Genomic DNA, 20,030 nt, shown 5'->3' on the forward strand with positions numbered 1-20,030 from the left:
CATGCCTGGCACCTCCTGGCCACGGGGACGGAGCACGGCTGCCCTGCAGTGTGTGCACAACGGCCCCGTTGCTGTGGGAACCACCTCTTTGACTGTTTTGACCTTTTTGGTGATGCAAAATCCCCACTTACTTCCCCATCACATCGCCAGATGTGGCTATTTTCATGTTTCCCTTTGCGAATTCTCAAGCAAAGATAGTGGCTGTTCTGCCGCTGCGTGTGCATCAGGAGCCATACAGAGCTCTGCTTCCTGCACCACTGCCTCCATCACCCCATGATGAAAGCATGGGACACCTGAGCTGCCCCATCCCCATCCCTATGCCCACCCAGCACCCCACTGCCTGCCACCCGGCATTCATTTATTTAGTACATGCAGCATGTTTTTAATATTTCTAATCCAATTATAACCAAATTTATCAACAGAGTCCACTGGAGTGAAAGGCTGCTGGCTGGGGAGATTTGCTTGTAATTACTTTCATGCTTTTAATTAATTGTAAGCGAGGTCTCCTTCCCCTCTCCCCGCTCCCCCCTCCGTGCGCAGCTGTTTCCACGTATAATTCATCAGATGAATCAGAGCAGAAATGAGGCTCTGGGAGGCAGGGGTGGTCCCGCAGCCCTCCTGCAGCCCACAGACACCGGGGATGAGCCCGGCAGAGCTCCAGAACTGGAGCCACCAGCACCTGCGTAATTAACAGCGTGCCCTTTGTTAGCTGCCTCACTCCCTGCATCCTGCTGAAAAAGGCACTCATGTAGAGCAGCACCCCTCCTGCAAGCGTTAGCCTTATTTTGCAGCATGTGGGATGGGTCTGGAGACGTACCTCGGATGGAGCTGCCCCCGTTGTCCCCAGGAATCCATGCCAGTGTGATGGAGGAGGCTGAGGTCTTGGACACAGTCAGGCGAGGCTGGTCTGGGGGCACTGTGGAGGAGCACAAATGTTCGTGAGCACCATGCACACCCCGACCCCACAGCACGCACCGTGTTCCAGCAGCACCCCGCACCTTGCACCAGCAGGTTGATGATGATGGTGTCGAAGCCCCAGGTGTTAGTGGCAGTGCAGGTGTAGTAGCCAGAGTCCTCTGCCTTCACCGAGCGCAGCACCAGTGTGCCATTGGCCTGGATCAGGCGGTGCCCGTCCACTGTCACTGGGATGGCAGAGTCCTCACTGCCGGGAGGGAACAGAACAATGTCAGCCCCACAGGATTGCAGCCAGCAGCGGTCTCTGTCCCATGTCACAGTGCCCAGTACCTGTCCTTGGTCCACTTGATGGCGGGGACCGGCTCCCCGACTGAGTTGCAGGGCAGCCTCACGTCCTTCATCCAGGGGGTGGTGACAGTGCCTCCGAAGGAGATGATCTTGGCTGGAGCTGGGGAGCAAGGAGGAGGTCAGCCTCACTGCTGGTACCATTGCTGAGCCCAGAGACTGTCCGAGTGGTCACGCTGAGATGACTGAGCACGATGGCTCCGGCTTTGCATGTGGCCAACCCTCTGCATGGGACCAGCATGCTTGTCCCACAGAGGCCCCCACACATCCCACATACCTTTCCCAGCAGGCTCGATGGTGACTTTCTCACTGATGTTGCCACGGCCCGCAGAGGTGACAGCAGCCACCCACAGCATGTACTGCTGCCCACGGTTCAGGTGAGCGATGCGGTAGAAGAGCTGATCTGGGCTGGTCTCGTACTCACTGGGGGCCTGCAGGGGGGGAGGCAGGAGAAGGCATGGCTCTGTTAGAGCCTCACCGACACAGCCCTCATCCTGGGCACACAGACACTGGGAGAACAGCATTAGCACAAGCGAAACAGCACCTGAGCTGTCAGCTGGCAAAATTCATCCTTGAGCCATCTGCCTGCATCCAGGCATCCCCACCAGCATGATACTCAGGGCATCGCTACCACCCAGCATCTCCACTGCCCTGGTACTCAGAGCACCACCATCACTCCCATACCCAAGGTATCCCCAGGGCCAGCAGGCTTAAGCCCTGCGCCCATCACTCGGCAGGGAGCTGCACTGCCCCACTGCCCCACAGCTCCACCCAGCTCTCCAGCAGCACAGCTCCTCGAGGTGCTGTGGGTTCGCTCCCCAGAGCAGCTCGGCTCCGCTCGGTGTTTCTTAATGCCGGTGTGAGCCGGCTGGTGTCGTAATTTCTCCAGGGAGTCCAGGCCAGTGCGCGAGGAACAGATGGCAGCGACGGCATGATTTGTTCCGGAGAAATGACGCTTCCTGGCCGCCCGGGGCTGCAGTGGGGCACAGGGCAGGCCCTAGCTGGGCAGCCAAACCCTTCAGCATGGCGGTGGCAGAGATGGAGTCCCCAAAGTCCCGCAGGGTCTCCAGCACTGCCCACAGATGTCCCAGCCCCATGGGATCCCTTTGGTGCGCTCTGGCTGCCAGCCCCACAGTGCAGGCACACAACCTCTCTGCCTGTGTGCCGCGCGTCAAGGCCACATCTCCTGCACACCACAATGGGGAGAGCCATCCTCCCGTGCTTCCCCACTGCCTCAACCGTGGCATGAGATGGAGATGCCATCACGAGGGATGGACGTGTTACTTCTGTGTGCATACACAGGGCTGTGCGTGGGCATCTGCACATTCATCGTCTCCAAACATGCACCCTGGTGGGGCCCGCAGATGTGAACGCACCCCACAAGCAGACACCTATATGAATATTGCATGGTATACATAATTTTTTTTAACCAAATGACAGTTTTGACAAGATGCCAGGAAAACAATATCGGATCCCAGCGGTTTTACCAGTTGCTTTGATGAAAAGATTATGTTGCCCTGGAAACCAGAGGCTCAGATAGTGAAATGAGTTTGAGAAGGAGCTTTTGATAAGCACCAGTCTGCAGACCTCCCATCAACCTCTCTCTCACCAAGGAGGGATGGGACCAGGTTGAATTTATGTTTTATTTTTGGTTGGCTGTTTGCACGTTTCCCATTCTGGAGTGAGCGTTGAGATGGGAGAACACTGGAGGGAGGCAGCAGGTGACTCACGGATCACTCCAGGGTGGCCTGGGCACCCCTGCACTGCCACAGGCTGTATGCACGGCACCACCTGCATCATCCTCTTGGCAGCATATGGGGCAGGTTCCCCGTATCCCTACTTCTGTCTCCATCCACAAGCTCCATAGCTCCCCAGCTCCCACCCCCAGCCCGTCCCCATCGCTGTGCCCTTACCGGCTGCCCCGAGCCGGGGCTGGAGCAGAAGATGGTGTACTTGCGGATGATGCCGTTGGGCTTTGCTGGGGGCAGCCAGGACACCACCACGCTGCTGGCAGAGGATGGCACAGCCTTGATGCCAGCTGGGGGACCTGGAACTGAAGGAGCAAGTATGTGATGGCACTGACAACATGAGAGGAACATGAGGTCCCTTGTACCAACCCCGTGGAGCATGGTTGTGGCCACTTCCATGCTAGCCCAGACTCCTGCCCACATGGAGGGCAGGAGAGATAATTGCAGCACTGATTTAGAAATGGTGTTTGGCATTGAGTGGCCATCGCCTTAATCCACTCACTGCCCGCTGGCTTAGCCCTGCCCTGCCCAGCTGTGTGCTGAGCAGCTGCCACTTCCCAGGGCTGCACTGGGCAGAAGCTGCTCTGCTACAGAGATAATGGCATTAAAGTAGGGCAGGCAGGGTGTAAATATTTAAATATCCGCACTTAAGGAAAAGAAAAAAAATAGAAAGGGAAATGCCCTGCGTGCTGCACGCTGGGGGTTCCCCGCACGCTGCAGCTGCCCCCATACATGCACCCAGCCCCGCTGCTCGATGGCCCTTTGGCTCTTCGTGCCTGGATTACCGCGTGCCTATCGGCCTAATCAGCCCAAGAACATATGTCTGCCAAAGGACCTCTGACAGATTGCAGCCTGCAGTGCTCCACAGCTACAGGGAGCACCCTGGCAGTGCGTCAGACCCACAAACCGATTGCCCGTGGAGCTCGGGGTGCATGCACGCCAGCCCCAGTGGCTGCAAGCAAGGGCTGCTGCAAAGGGCAGGAGCTGCAGAGGGTGGATTGGGCTGCGGCAGCAGCACACGAGCTGTGCTTTGGGCTCAGGCTTTTTGCAAACCCAGCAAGGAGAAAAGGATGGAGAAATCTTGCCCGCCTCCTCCAGGGGCTGCAATGCTCTCCTCATTATTCCTTGCCAATGGCTCTTACTCGACACTCCATGTTCTTATGTCTAATTAACACACGCAACTGTGATTTATCAGCCAGGGAAGAGGGAGGCACACGTGTGCCCACTTGCAGCGTACAGCAGCCGCCAGCTGTGCCAGGATCTGTGTGGAACCACACCACCCTGGGTCTCACCACACCTCCTTGGCTGCCATCCCATCATCAGGACCATAGGGACAAAGGGGTTGGCGCAGTGCCACTCACTGTCCTCCTTGGTCTGGATGTAGAGCACGCTGCTGCGGACGCCGTCACCAGCCTGTGTGTAGGCCAGCACCTGCACGCTGTAGTTGGTGAACTTCTCCATGCCCCGCAGCTCCACTCTCTCCCGCGTGGTTGTGATGTTCTGCATCTCACCCCACTCTGTAGGGACATGGCCATCAGCTCCGTGCCGCCCCCCACGTACGCTCCACGTCCTGGGCATCAGCACCCACCTCCGTCCATGTAGAGGGACCAGAAGATGACCCGGTAGCCCTTGAGCACACCGTTGAGGGTACTGCGTGGGGGCTCCGACCAGGAGATGACGGCCACGTCCGACGTGATGGAGATGGCCCGCACGTTCTCCGGGGGCTGGCTGGGCACTGGGAGGGCACAGAGGGGATGGTCAACTTACTGTCCAGAGATGCACCCCACGGGCTCTGTGCTGGACCTCCCCATCGCCCTCTCTCTCCCCTCCCCAAACCCGGTGCCATGATCCTCCTCCTCCTCACCCCAGGGTTGCCAGGATGCTGCACTTCCCAGCAAGGGGCGAGCCGGCTGGATGCGAGGTAATTGCATCCAATTGCCCCATAAGAGGTAACTCTAATTTTTATGAGCATTTAAATGATGATACATCACGGTAACGACCCTCTTTGAAAATGATTATTGTTTCGTATTACTTAGGTGTAAAAATATAAGCACCATGTAATTAGGGACCGAGTATAATAAACTAATACAGATAGTCCGTTTGAACAAAATGAAGGTAATATAATTATGGAAAAGACACTATTGCTAAAACAGGGGCCCTTGAATACCCCAGGAGGAGTGCTAATGCAGCCAGGAAATGATCACGGTTTGACAGGCTAACGAGAGCCTTAATTAAGTATGAAAAACTGCTGCGCGAACGCACTGCAAAACTTTTTCTGCTCATTTCTGGAATGGTAGAGGCTCTCTGGATGGATGCCTTGCGCCCCGTAGCATCACCATCCCTCCATCCTTACCATCCTCCAGCGTGGTGGCATTGATCTCGCTGGAGGACGGCCCCGTCCCCGCGCGGTTGAAGGCCTGGACCACCACCCCATACTGCGCAAACTTCTTCAGGTTGTCCAGCGTGTAGACCTCGCTGTCTCCCGTGGCCTTCATCTCCACGATGCTGTACTGCCCGTTGCTGCCTGGGCTGTTCTCGCGGTAGCCGATCTGGTATCCACGGATCACCCCGTTCTGCAGCTCCTTCTTTGGGGCCTGAAGCAATGGGGACACAAAGGGGAGCGGCGTCACAGCGCTGACAGCCCCTCAGCCTTTAAATCAATCCGAACAGCGTTTCTCTGAAGCATTAAGAAATCGATAGGGTTGATTGTGAATTTATGTTACACAGCCGGCGCGATCCATCTCGCTGCAATACTCTCCGAACAAACGGAGTTATCTTCCAAGTGAACCTTATCATTCATTAATCCGCTTTCCAGAAGGGGGAGGGAGTCGGGGGGAGAAGCTGAAACCCTAAATTTATTGACTTCCCCTTCATTCTGAACTCCTAATTTTATAATCAATTTTTTTTCCTCATTCGACCTCCTGAAAAATAAATCTGATTCTGAACTCGATTGATCTGCGCTTGAGCAGCTGGCAACCAGACGTCTCAGTTTTCCCATGTTTATCCTCGCTTTCCCCGTGGCCCCCCATGGATATCCTATGAGATAATAAGCTCGTTACCAAACGCGATTAACACGTGATGTGGCTGAGCCGTGTGCCCGGCCCCTGGGTTTTGTGACATCTCAGGAGCTGTTCTCTGAGCTGCGAGGGGAAATGTGGGCCCAGAGTCCCACCAGTGGGGGTGGCCAAGGAGAGCCCACTGCCCCAGCCCCACGCACCTTCCAGGTGACCTGGATGCTCTGCGATGTCATCGGCTGCAAGGTGACATCCATCGGAGGCCCATCAGGAGCTGTGGGAGGGAAGGATTGCACATTATCACAAAAAGTCCCATCCGAAGAGGGCTCTGCTCACATGCACCGCTACAGCACAGAGCAGAACCTGCTTCCTCCGTGCTGATGGTGAGCTCCTTGCTGGGCTCGCTGCGCCCGATCTTGTTGAAGGAGTACATGCGGATGCTGTACACGGAAGCAGGGTGCAGGTCCACGATGTTCGCCTGGTTGATGGTCGGGGAGATGTTTCGTGTTGACTGCTTGAAGTCCCAGGAATCTGGAAGAAGAAGCAAAGGGCAGTCAGCACCCACACCCCGTGCCAGCGTGCGATCCCCAAAGCTCTCTGCCACGCTGTGTCCCCCCGCCTTGCTGTTGTGCTGCTCACGGCTTGGCTTTCTGCAAATATTGCCTCTTTAAATATTCCCTTTCAAATGCTCCCACCGAACATAAATTAACATATTTCATTAATGCTGCTCTTTCCTTTCTTCATCAAAGCAGCCGGGATGCAGAATATTCCCTGCACGGAGGCAGCAGGGCCAGCTCCCCACCTGCCCCACAGCACAGCCAAGCCCACAGCGCGGGCTATGGAGGTCTGGGGGACACGGAGGGGCAATCAGCTCCTACCAGACTTGTTCTTGTACTCGATGTCGAAGCCGGTGATGATGCTGTTCCCATCAAAGCGCTGCGTCCAGCGCAGGTTCATGCTGCGGGCTTTCACCTCGCGGATCTCCAGTTCTGGGGGGTCAGGTGGCTCTGGGGGGATGGGGGTGGTTAGGAGCGTGGGGTGACAGGTGGAGCAGTGGGACCTTGAGGTGAGGCTCTGCTTGCTCCCGTGCCCAAGGTCATGGTGCTGTGAGCTCAATACCTTGCACGGTGAGCTGGATCAGGCCCCTGTCCTCGCCGTACGAATTGATGGCATGGCAGGAGAAGAAGACTGAGTCCCCACGGTCAGCCGGTTTCAGCTGTGGGTGTTTTAGGGACAGAAAAGCAGCCCCTTCAGATTTAGGCACCCCAAGAACCAAGTTTCCTACAGCCTGCAAACACAGCCTGCCCCCAGGCCCCATCCCCTTCTACTGCCTGATCTGGCGGGTTGGAACTGGATGATCCTTGAGGTCCCCTTCAACCCAACCAACCCGTGATTCTATGACCGCCTGCTCAGATGTGCATGGAGATTTCACGCTTTGAGGCAACGCACCTTTCGAACAAGGGCCCATTGGACAGCAAAGCAAAATCTGGTGCAAGGACAACCCAACTCATTGGGTTCCCCTTTTGGGGCCACCACAGCAAGCAGACAGTGGTCGTTTTGCAGCTCTTTCAAAGGCGCTGAATGCAGCAGCTGCGCAGTCACTGCAGCAGCACAAAATGGCCTGTGCTGGCGGAGCATGCCCAGGCATCCTCGGACCCGGGGACATCCATGACCCTGCCCTCACCTTGAGGGTGGAGATGACCTCGTCGCCGTTGTCCTTGGTGGCGATGGCGTAGCGCATGTTGCGGTCGGGGTCGATGACAGTGTCACCCTTCTCCCAGCGGATGATGATGGGCCGCTCGCCCCGCGCCGTGCAGTTCAGCTCCTTGCTCTGCCCCTTGATGGCGATGGTGGTGTTGGGGTGCGAGGTGATCATGGCGGGGACTGCGGGAAGGAGCAGGGCTCAGCCACCTGCCAGGCACCCCCTGGAGCCAGTGGGGCGGTGCTGGGTGCAGAGCCCCCCGAGAGGACACGCAGCCCTGAGCGGAAGCGTTTCGCTGCATTATACGGCTCAGGATCATAAAATAATGAAGCAGATAAATTTTATAATGCATAGCATTACACCGGGGTAGACAATAAAACGTGAAAGACAAATAACCAAGCGCACGCTATAATGAAGAGAAAGCCTCCAGTCGGAGACGTGCGAGTATGAATTATTGACTAAGGTTTTACACTCCCGAGGATGAGAGGAAGAATGTTTTCCATCACAGATTTGCATAATTCACTCGTATAAACCTGGGCAGAATATAGAGCGTGATTCCACAGCAGCAAGGCAGCAGCCTTTGCATTGCAGATGCTGGAGAGATATTTTTTTTTTTCTTTTTTTTTCATATTCATCCAAACATGCAAAAGAGGGGAGGGGACACCTACTGCCCTGGCGTAGCACTCGGTGTGGTGGCACTGTGGAGCGTCACTGCAAATGGCACTACAGGGTATTGCAGAATGGTGGGTGGCATTGCAGAATGGCATTGTGGTATGGCATTGTGGGGTGGCACTGCAGTGTGGCATTGCAGTGTGGCATTGTGGGGTGGAACTGTGGGGTGGCATTGCAGTATGGCACTGCAGTGTGGCATTGCAGGTGGCATTGTAGGGTGGCATTGTAGGTTGCATTGGGGGATGGCACTGCAGGGTGTCATCACTGCGTGGCACCGCAGTTAGCACTGGGAGGTGACATTGCAGGGCGGCACTGTGGGGTGGCATTGCAGGTATCACCACTGTGTGACACTGCAGGTGGCACTGCAATGTGGCACTGAGGGGTGGCACTGCAGGGCGGCACTGTAGGTGGCATTGCCCAGCACTGCCTGCCGCTGGGAGCACCTGGCGTTGGGTGGCAGAACTGGGATGGATGCTGGCAGCACAAAGGGCACCTCGTGTCCCCTGCAGCACCAAGACTGGGGGCGGGGGCGGCCTGGGTAAGCCGAAAAAAATGTAATGCATAAACAAACAGCGCTGCTGAGTCCCGCAGTAATATATGATAATGACAATCCGCAAAGGCAACACACACTGTTATAATGGGACACAAGAGGCTCTAATGAGCTACGACTTCTCGGCTTTCTGTGGCAATGTAATTCAATTAGCAGCTAAGGAAACCTCTCCTCCAGAGCTGCCGTTTGCGGGGTGCAGCCTGTGCCCACGTGGCTGGGATGAGGCACGGCCTGGGTTGGGGTCGCCTCCTCTGCATGACCACTCCTCGGGAGCCCACGGGAACTCTGCCTGCAGCAGCTCCAGGATGGTACAACACTACAAGCTGATGCAGGGCAGGGAAGAACCCGACCCATTGGGGTGCATGGGGAGCATGAGGGCAGGAAGTCTTCAGCCAGAGCATGGCCCTGGGGCTCAGAGGGCTGCAGAGGAGCCAGCCCCTTCCTTGCACACAGTGGCCCCGGGAGAGGAGCTCTGTTTCAGGCTCTGCTTTGCTGAAATGCACTTATTGATGTTTGATTAAAAGCAGCTCCTTGGATGTAAACATATCAACTTCTCTCAATTGCTGGGGTCCCAGGAGAGTGGCACATAGCCCAGAGCGGAAGAAAGCAGCAAAACAAACCAAAAGAAAACCCCGACCAGCTATGCAGGCAGTATGGGCAGGGCTGGGAGGCACGCTGTGCCACCACTGCACACCAGCCTGGTGATGCCCACGGTGACCAAGGGAAGGAGGGATGCACGTGGCCAGAACTCCTGCAGCCGTCAGCAGCCTTCTGCACAGGGCAGACTCCTGCACGCCAGAGCTCCTGTTAACACGGCTCCGACAAGAGCCACGTCCCGTTTGCTGGGCAGAGATAAGGCTGTCCACAAAGGGAGCTGTCAGTGCCCCGCGTGCCATCCCCAGCCACACTGGGGCAGGAGCAGCTGCACAGCCCAGCAGTGACAAATGAATGAGAACGGTGACAGCGGTGACAAGGGCTGCGCCCGCCTTTCTCTCCCCCCTCTTTCTTGTTTAGAGCCAGCTCTGTGATGTTAATTTGATTGCACCCGTTTCAGCATCCTTTCTACACTGATTAGCTGAGTTCCACCTGAAGCATGAGATTAATTCAAATTGCATGGAAGCAATCAGTGATGCTCCTGCAGGAGGACACCGAACCTCCCAGCACCTCTGGTCCTGCCCGGTGCCCAGTGAGCCCCAACCACCAGCTCTGCCCTGGGGGTCCTGGACAGCCCTCATGCTCTGCTCTGGAGCACAAGGCAGTGTGCAGGCAGGTGCTAAATGCCATTTAGCACGCACTTCCGAGCTCCTCACCTGCACCTGTGCCAGCCCCCGGGCGCACGCTCGCAGCCTCCAGCAGCCCACACCTCTCGTTCTGCAGCGCGCTGGACCTGATGCTAACAAGTTGCTTTGGAAAGCACGGATGAACGCCCCCAGCCCTGCACAGCAGCGGGATGCTGCTGCGTTCAGACAGGTGCTGTGCTCAGGGCTGAGCAGAGCGATGTGGCAGTGAGGTCCCAGGGCCAGCACACGCCCTGGGCACTGTGCTCCCTGCGGTGCCCCAGCAGGGAACAGCACCATCGAAATTCCATTTGCACGCAGGTTTGCCACCACCTGACAAAGCAGCAGCTAACTCCTCCTGGCATCAGTGGGGCTGCTCCTGCTGCTCTGATTTATTGCCTCGGTCAGCGAGGGATGGGGCTGCACTTCCCATCCCGTGGTTTGGGTTCTGCTTAACTCCCACTTAACTCCGTCCGCAGTGGCCTGGCCTGAAGGACAAGCCTGCACTGATCTGGCTTTAATTGGCCTGACATTTCACTAAACAAACAAAAATCAAAAAATGAAACAAAACAAAGAGCCCCATATAATGCTTAATTGGCTGCGGTGCTTCGTCTACCTATTCATTCGAACCTTTTCAAAGGCTGCTGAGGTCTCTGGGAAATGTAAAAGCACATGCATAATAAGGTTATGTGCTATTCAAGTCAGCAAGCAACCTGTCCTGGGATGCAATTATACCAGATAGCAGGGACACGGCAGCAGTTCAAGCTCCAAGACTTCGGCACACTCACTCGGGATTAATCGCCTTGACTTTGTACCTGCACCTCATTGAAGTGGGTTGTTTGAAGTCGCTCGTTTCAGTTCATCAATCAGCAGGATAAATTAAACAGCTGACAGGGAGGGGAAAGGCTGCCCTCGGCCCTCCCCACGAGAAGCTGGCTGGGGATGGGGGGAAGCTGGCAAGGCAGCAATAAGACAAGCAGGGGGTGCTGGGGGCCAGCAGGAGCCAAACCGGGGCGCGGGGCAGGTGGGGAGCACAGCATGCTGCATGCCAACCCCACTGCCATGAGAGAGTTCTCCCTCCTGCACCTCTTCTGAGGGTTTGAACTCTTACGGCAGCCACAATCGAAGTAAATAGAGAGGCGCTGGAGATTATGTATTCTGCTGATAGCAACGGGAGAGGAATCCAATAATAAGCGCAGTTCAAACACGGTGTCTAACAACACTTCCCGGCCCAGCCCTGTCAAATTAGCAGAGCTATTTCCTTTCCTGCCGTATGATGTAGATTGATCGCCGGGTTTTATTAAGGACTAAGTGTTTTTAATAGCAGAAGGGAAGTCTCCCCTGTAGGAGGGGAATCAATGCCCTCCATGCCTGCAATGATCCGGGGCTGCGTGGTGCTGGGGCTGCGCTGGGCTGCTCTCTGCACGCTGCAGGCTGTGATTCCCCATCCATCCATCTGTCCATCCATTTTTTGTCTGTCCATCTCAGCCCACCCCCAGCTCCATCCCAGCCATGACCTGGCTACTTACTCTTCACGGTGAGGAACATGGACTTGCTGATGTCTGTGCCCACCCCATTGCTGGCCTGGCAGAGGTAGTAACCAATGTCCTCCTCCAGCACGTGGCGGATCAGCAGCGAGCTGTTGGGGAGGATCTGGATGCGGCCTGTCAGCGGGATGGGGTGGTACTGCTGGGGATTCCCACTGCCTGGAGGGGGAAGCAGAGATGCATCACTGAGTGCACAGCTGAGGCAGAGGGTGCTTGTGGGGCTCAGTGCTGGGGTGACCCAGCAAGAAGAGTACTTGCCCCACTTGCACAGAGGTCCCCATGCACTGCTATGTCCTCTCCCACGTACCTTTTGCATGTTTCCACATCACTTTAGGAGGAGGGTACCCATCAACGGAGCAATTCAGCACCCCGGCTTTACCATAAATGCCATCTTGGTTGTTGGGTTGAACCACAAACCGAGGAGGCACTGCATAACAGGAAGGAATCATAGAATCACAGAATCATTGAGGTTGGAGATGACCTCTAAAGTCATCTAGTCCAACCATCCACCTACCATCAATCCCACTAACCATGTTCCTCAGTACTACACCTACACATTTCCTGACTCCACCAGCTCCCTGTGCAGCCTGTGCCAGTGCATCACCACTCTCCTAGTGAAGATTTTCCTAATACCCAACCTGAACCTCCACTGGGGCAACTTCAGGCCATCACCTCTCATCCTATTGCTGTTTTCTGGCAGAAAAGACAGACCCCCACCTTGCTACAACCTCCCTCCAGGGAACTGGAGAGAGCAATGAGGTCCACCTGAGCCTCCTCTTCTTGAAAATTATCTCTGCCTGTTGTTCCCCAGCCTGATTCCATCTGCTCCCATCCATCCCTCCCACCTTCCCACCCAATGGGGGGATCCCAAAGCTCTCACCCCTCACGATGAGCTGCCTCTCGCGGCTGACTGTGGCGGCGGCATTGCTGGCGATGCACGTGTAGTTGCCATTGTGCTTGAGAGAGACACTGGAGATCTGCAGGGAGCTCATGAACTCCTTGCTCTCAATGGTGACGCCTGAGCCAGAGAGGATGACGTGCCCGTCCTTGCGCCAGGTGATGTGGATAGGCATGTCCCCGAGGAGACCACGCAGGGGATGTAGAGGAGCTGCCCAATGGAGGCTGGTGGGAACTCGAATGGCTGGATCAGAGGAGGGACTGCGGAGGGGAGAGGCAGAGCACGCTGTACAGCCCCGCTGGGGGAAGCCCTCACCTATAGGGTTCAGGCCAGCAGAGGGATGAGGGGGATGAGGAAAAGCAGTGTGTCTCTGGCTCCTGGCGCTTGTCACAGGCTCGTGTATACCACTGAATCATTAAGGATGGTGAAGACCTCTAACATCAAGTCCAACTCTCCCCCATCCCCACCATGCCCATAAACTGGGTCCCTCAGTGCCACACCTCCACGTTTCCTGAACACCTCCAGGGGTGGTGACCCCACCACCTCCCTGGGCAGCCTGTGCTAGTGCCTGATTGCTCTTTTGGAGAAGAAATTTCTCCTAATGTCCAAACGGATTCTCCCCTGTTGCACCTTGAGGCCATCACCTCTCACCTTAGCCCCAGCACCATCCCACAGCAGGACGTGGCTTTGCAGAGGAGTGAGCCTGCTTGGGGCCAGCAGAGCAGTTCATAACCCATCGCCCCATCACCCAAAGCATTTGCTGATCAGAAACAGGCAGGCTTTTAACCACCCATAGCACTTCCAGGAGGAGTGGAAGATGCTACTGAGCAGGTGACAGTATGACATGACCATACACAGGGCAGCACAGGGAGCTGCCAGCCCCGGCCCCTCTGTGTGCATCAGCTGAAATTCCACCTCAGCATTTATCTGCTCACAGAAAAGCAGTTATTAGATGGATGCTTTTCTTGAAGGCTCTGGATTCAGAACCAGCCATTATCTTCCTGATAACTTAATTAGGCAACCGCAGCATCTCTGGCAATGTGGGAGGGGGAAGAAAGCAGAGAGAGGGAGACAATTAGCTTAACAAGGCTCAGCACCTGGTAGACGAGATCCTCTTTCCGCAGCCTCCATAATTAAATTAGCAGGCTGCCAATTGTCCCCTCGGCAGAAATAAGATGCCCTCTCATACAGACATGGAGCCCTGGCAGGCAGGGCTCATCGTGCCACTGTGCACGGCACCATCCCCACCCCACCCCTCACCCAGCGTGCTGCAAGGCTCTCAGTGCTCCAGCAGCACTGCTCAGGGCTCCAGGGATCGTCCAGAACCAGGCTGGCCTCATTTGGGTGGCCCAGAGCCCAAAGCCCATCCAAGCAGTCGCGAAGGGCAGCAATGCGGGTTGATCTTCACCCCAAGCCAGGCTGCAGCGACGTGGCTTGAGCTGCTGAAGTCATGGAGCCAGCAGCGCCCGCTTTCCATAATTAATGAATAATTAATTGGGAATGCACTGCAGTCTATTGCAGAGGGCTGGGCTTGTGCGTCTCCAAACACACCCCACAGGCCACTTGTGAGCACACAGCCTCTCAACAGAAGAGCTCTCCCTATTCTATCCCCCCTTAAACAGAGCTCAAACCTCATCCTTTCTCCCCAAATAATCTTGTGCTGCATGCTCTGTCTGCAGCACTTCCCGGGCTCTCTCCCACACATGGCACAGCCCTGGCACCACGCAGAGCCCCCGCATCACCCAGCACTGTGCTCCCACCGCTTCCTCTGGGCACAGCCAGGCAGCACGGCCCCAAGTGATTAATTAAAATGTTCCAAGATGTCTGCTGCTAAATAACGAGCTGCAGGGCACCTCAACAATGCAGAGAGCAGAGGATGCAGGAGGCTCCCAGTTGGGACGTAGGGCTGGGAGCCATGGGAGCAAGCAAGGGCTTGCAAATGGGTGGCGGATAGAGGATGGAGGTGCTGGCAGGAGGGGCCCATAAAGATTTTACTGCCATTGCTTGGGAAGCCTGCGTAATTCACTGGTGGCACTTAGTGTGGCCGCCAGGCACTTGTGGCAATAAAAGTTTTACGGTGCTCCATGCCGTCCTGAACTCAACACGGTCATATTTACTTACTCTGCTGCTTGGAGTGAACTCCAAAGGTAGCAGAGAGCAGCTCAATTCCCCTCTGCCCTCTGTCCAATGGGCAGCACGAGCAGCCAGGCTGGGCTGGGTGCAACTCCGTGGAATGAAGGTGGATGGATGGCACTGCATGGCAGCTCTCAGCCAAGGCAGTAAATCTGGGCTCATAGAGGTTTGCATGGCATTCACTTTCCAGGATATATGGATGAACTTCTGCGTCCGCCTCCCAGCAATGGGCACAAGGCGAAGTGTGTAACTCAGCATCCCTCTCTGATTTTGGTAAAGGGGAGGAACACAAAGGCTGGCTGCGGCCAGCAACGAGGGTGCAAGGGAGATCCATCCCCTTGGCACTGCCCAGAGGTTGTCTGCAGCCCACACTTCCGCTAGCAAAGCCTCGGAGAAGAGCATTAGCTAATCAAGTAGCAGCATCTATAATCAGCTTGATGCACTCTCTTGCTAACCTGATTCCTAATAAGAAAATGGTGGATGGGAGGGGAAGGAGGGGGATCAGCATAAGATCCGGTCCATAAATACCCTGCTCAGAGAGACAGAGGGAAAGCCAATTGGCCAGCTCTGTCCCAGCGTGGCTGTGTTTGTCTGAATGATTTACTGCAAACACTGCACTGGCGACGGGCAGAGCCGACCCGACAACTCTGAGGACGGGAGATACGATAGCACTGTGCTCATAACACAATCTCAGCAAGTCACTGGGAGGGAATGCATCCGACTCAATTCATTAGGACTGATAGCTCCCTCAATGGGGCTGAATAATTGATGGCCTGTAGAAGCTTTTAAGATGTTCTATACGCTCGGAAGACCGAGAGTATTATTTTTTTAAAAGCTAACACACAGAGAAAAACATCAGTGAAGGTGATCCGAGCAAAGGTTAGATGTTTTAATACACTGTGTTTACACCGTAAATCCTTGCTCCGCCGCGTGTAGCAAGAAATGGAGCTGGTGCAGCAGCAAGCACACAGGTGGGTGAGAGGTGCGATGCAAGCACAGCGTTTGGGCTGCAGGGCATCCCCTGCAATGCCTCTCTGCCTTCGCCCTTCACAGAGATGGTCCCAGCACCACCTGAATGTCTGACCCAGGCCACCTCTGCAGCTCCTTACCTTTCACCGTGACGTGGACGCTCTGGCTGATGGAGAGCTGGGGCTGGATCAGCACGCTGCACAGGTATTCCCCTTCATCCATGCCTTTCTGGACGTCCATCAGCTTCAGGGTCCCGTTCTCAAAGACCACTTGGCGGTGGTTATCGGGTAGCAGCAAAGAGTCCTTGTACCACTTGATGGAGTAATACGGGTACCCGATCACCCTGCAGTTGATGAAAGTGTCCCTACCCGCGACCGCCGTTATGTTCTTCATCGCCCGGATGCTCGGGGGACCTACATAGTGGGGAGGAAGGAAGAGGCAGGCTAGGTTAATTCCGAAGGGCGGTTTGTTTGCACACAGATCCACTGCAAATGCTGCTGCTGCCCCTCAGAGGGACACCAGAGGCTGCTGGGAGACACCTGGGGAGTGCTCCCAACCACCCCAGCTGCGCTGCCAAATGGCCTTGGTGCAGAGCTGCACGCAGGGACCTCCCTTCCATTTGTACATTTATTTATTTTAACTGAAAAAGCCCATTCCGTGCCTCTCACTGGTTGCCTGAGTACTGCCCAAAGCCAGCTCGCCCCCTGTTCCCAGCTGCTCTCACGCTGGCTGGAGGACTGGAGGCATGCTGCAGGTGAGTATTATAACAAGAGGTTTCATGCTTCAGTAATTATATTGTTCTTGTGGCTGTCGTATAAAATAGCAAACCCATCTGCAGATTAACTCCATCTTGGCTCCTCACTCTAAGTGGTGAGGATGACAGCTTAGCAGACACCCCAGATAAGCCAACGTTGCCTTTAGTGAGTTTCCTTACATTAAGTCCCACTGCCCCCAGATGACGGACACCCATCAGCTGTTGGGAAGGTTTGGGTGGGAGATGCTCTGTCCCCATGGAGCAAGGAGGTTTCTGAGGGCACAGCAGCATGGATTCCCCCTCCCGATGCACCATAAGAGGGAGCAGGGAGAGATAAATTAGCATCTGTAACTGTCTCCTGGGCCTGTTGGAGGGACTTGCTCAATTCCAAGGCAAAAAAAAAAAAGCCTGAATCTTATCTAGTGACAGGCAGTCAGGGACCAAAAGAGGGAGGGAAAAAAAAAGAAGACAATGAAACATCCTCATTCAAAACGCTGCAATTGGTTCTCGTGGCTGGGACATGAACTCGCTCCAAATTTAGCAGTAAATGGCAGCAAAATTCAGACTCTCCCGGGATCCCAGCCAAAAAGCCACTAGATCCATTTCAAACCTGAGACACAGACAAACACAGCTCTTCAAGCCTCTTTCTCAGTAGATAAATTAATGTTACCTTGACTCTGCTCCCACCTACGAGCCTAGAAGCTTTAACTGGTGATTATGAATGGGCAGGGGTTTACAGCACACCCCGTGCCCTGCAGAACACCCTACAACACACAGAACAACGCGCTCCAGTGTGACAACGCAGTGATTCACACAGCTGTGGCTTTAGCAGACAAAGAAAACACAGACACAACACATCCAAGCTCATTTTCCATCATTCCCCGTGCTGCCTCATCATCACTTGTAACGGGATCGGGGCTGGATGGGGTGAGCTGGGGTCCTGGGTTGGTTTGAGGACACATCACTGGTGAATGCAGAGGAATGGACAGCACAGGTCACTTCTGAGCCACCAGGAGGTCCTTCATGGAGGTGCTTGCTGCACAACGCTGGGAAGGGTGAAAGCAGAGCCCAGCAGGGAGGCGTTGCCCCTCCGGAAAGTGTTGCTCTGGATGCGCACTCAGTTCAGTGCCCTGCTCTGCGCCACGGGGAAGATCCATCCCATGGGTCTGGGAGCCAGCAGAGCTGCAGGGGGGTCAGGCATGGAGGGATCTGCACGGCTGGGAAAGGGCAGGGGCGAGGAGGAACAGAACACAACCAAAAGCCCAGTAAAAGCCCTATTCTGATATTTAAAAGTAGACAGGCACCTCTTACGTTTATTCGCGCTTGGTATTCGGCGCTGCCCACCGAGTTCCGCGCGGTGCACCGGTACACGCCGCCGTCCTTGATCTGCGGGCTGGTGACGTTCATGTGGCTCACCGTGGTGCCGTCCGACATGGTGTACTGGTTGGTGCGGTGCCCGTTGTCCCGCGGGATGGGCTCGTCGTCCAGGGCCCAGGTCACGGTCGGGGGCGGCGCGCCCTTGGCGGCACACATCAGGGAGAACTGCTCCCCGGGGTTCACCACCTTCTCGCTGAAGGAGGAGACGATGCGGGGGGTCCCATCTGGGGGCACCCAGCGGGAGCGGGGTTAGGGCACGGCTGCAGTCACCCGCACGGATGCGCCCGTGCCCCTGCGCCCTGTGCGCCCTCGGCTCAAAGGGTGCCCATCCCTGCTCCAACACCCAATGATCGCCATCCCATTGTCACAAAAAAGGCGAGAAGATGCCTTGTGGAAGGCAGGGTACCCACCCTGCTGGCACTCGCTTCCCTCTCTCCTTGCATAAAGCATTCAGGGATGAGGCAGCTCGGAAAGGGGCAGAGAAAAAGCCACCACCAACCCCCGCCCCGAGGAAGCCAGCTCACCCTCCAGCATGATGATGGAGAAGTCCTGTGCTGTCTGAGACTTGCGGGTGGCAAAGCACTGGTAGGCTCCAGAATGGCTCTTTTGTGCTGCTGTGATGAGGAGGGTCTCATTGCTGATGCCCCGGATGGAGATGAAGTCATCCACCACCACCAAGTCTGTGTTGCGGTACCAACGGATGACGTACTCAGGGGACCCACTGAGGGCACAAGAGAGGATGACGGTGCTGCCGATGCCCGTCTTGAGCTTCTTTGGTGTGAGAGTCACACGCAGAGGGTCTGTGCGAGAGAGGGTGAGAGCAGGTGACACGTTGGGGATGCTGAGCAGCGGGTGCCTCCTTTGCCTTTCCATCTCTGGAATCACCAGCCTACATGCACAATGTCACCACACAGCCTGGGTGGCAACCCTGTCCTCCCTCATGCTGCTTAATGGGTGTTAATGTTGGGACGGCAGTGGGGATGTGGCTCTGTGATGGGACGGTGCCGAGTGGAGACGCGCCAGGGCAGCCCGGGTGCTGCTGGTGGCTGCAGGAACCCCCAGGAGCAGAACAGGCAGTAAATATTTGGCCTGCCCAGATGGTATTTACTGTTTGGCTGGAGCTTATTTTACGTAAATCAGCAAAACAAAGCACAGAGGCACCTCGCAGAACATTGCCATGCAGCAATTTACATCCCGTGGTATTGCACTGCTTTTTCCAGAGGTCCCGATTAAAGCGGTAAATCAGGGGATGGCTGCAGATCTGCTGCAGCAGCATTACAAACTCCCCCCGAACGCCCCGAGCACCACATCGGACACGCTGCGTAGCGAGGCACGCCAAAACATAAAGCTTTACGGTTTTGCAGAGATAGACAGGAGGCAGCTCACCCCTCCAGCACTCACCGATGACCGTGAGGGTCCCCGTGACCTCTGCAGACCCGAAGGTGTTGGTCACCTCACAGATGTAGGTCCCGCTGTCCTCCACGCGCAGGTCGGCGATGCTCAGCCCCGTGATGCGTTTGGCCCAGCGGCCGTCGGCAGGCAGCGGACGCCCGTCCTTGAGCCAGCGGATGGCAGGGTTGGGGTATCCCGAAGCGATGCAGGGCAGCTCCACCAGCCGGCCTGCACGCACCTCCCGTGACTGGAAGCTGTCTAGCATGGTGGGGATGGACTCAGCTGGGTCTGCGTTTGGAGAGGAAATCAACTCACCCGGAGAAGGAGCGGAGATGCACTCCTGCTCCCGGGCAGTGTGCTCCCTGGGCACTGAGCTGATGGGGACACAGGGAGCAGTGGGGCAATGCTGTGTCACCCGGTGGAACCTCCCCAGGGAGCCTCACCCGAGCGGCTGGTGGGATGGATAAACTCAGCACTGTAGGAATTACTCAAGGTGACACTTAATTGGTGCAAAATACACAAATTCTGTGGCACATTTCAAAATTTACAAGCAAAAGGGGCCCATCAGGCAGCTGGGAAAGGAGAAAATTAATCACCAAGTCTCAGGCGTGAAATTAAATTCCAGGGGAAAGAAACCTCTTTCATTACTCCCAAGCAGAAGTAAAACGCTGTGACGTGTAAATAATGACAGCGACCAGGAGGGGACAGAGGCACATCGAGGGAGAGGGAACGGGGTG

At 55.8% G+C, this 20,030-nt stretch overlaps 1 protein-coding gene across 1 annotated transcript in view; it reads right to left on the reverse strand.

The window, feature by feature from the left end:
- Positions 1–20,030, reverse strand: part of DSCAML1 (DS cell adhesion molecule like 1) — a 79,454-nt gene that overhangs the window by 5,668 nt on the left and 53,756 nt on the right. Inside the window, 21 exon segments of the mRNA XM_010723738.4 lie at positions 818–916; positions 999–1,162; positions 1,246–1,363; positions 1,538–1,691; positions 3,174–3,313; positions 4,370–4,525; positions 4,597–4,743; positions 5,362–5,602; positions 6,226–6,296; positions 6,386–6,553; positions 6,901–7,029; positions 7,142–7,238; positions 7,707–7,906; positions 11,753–11,929; positions 12,078–12,197; positions 12,651–12,851; positions 12,854–12,928; positions 15,911–16,183; positions 17,829–18,125; positions 18,426–18,701; positions 19,303–19,581. Of these exon segments, the coding sequence (XP_010722040.2) occupies positions 818–916; positions 999–1,162; positions 1,246–1,363; positions 1,538–1,691; positions 3,174–3,313; positions 4,370–4,525; positions 4,597–4,743; positions 5,362–5,602; positions 6,226–6,296; positions 6,386–6,553; positions 6,901–7,029; positions 7,142–7,238; positions 7,707–7,906; positions 11,753–11,929; positions 12,078–12,197; positions 12,651–12,851; positions 12,854–12,928; positions 15,911–16,183; positions 17,829–18,125; positions 18,426–18,701; positions 19,303–19,581 (3,582 nt within the window).

Source organism: Meleagris gallopavo, chromosome 26 (assembly GCF_905368555.1).
Source record: "Meleagris gallopavo chromosome 26, MGAL_WU_HG_1.1, whole genome shotgun sequence".
Classification (NCBI taxonomy): Eukaryota; Metazoa; Chordata; class Aves; order Galliformes; family Phasianidae; genus Meleagris; species Meleagris gallopavo.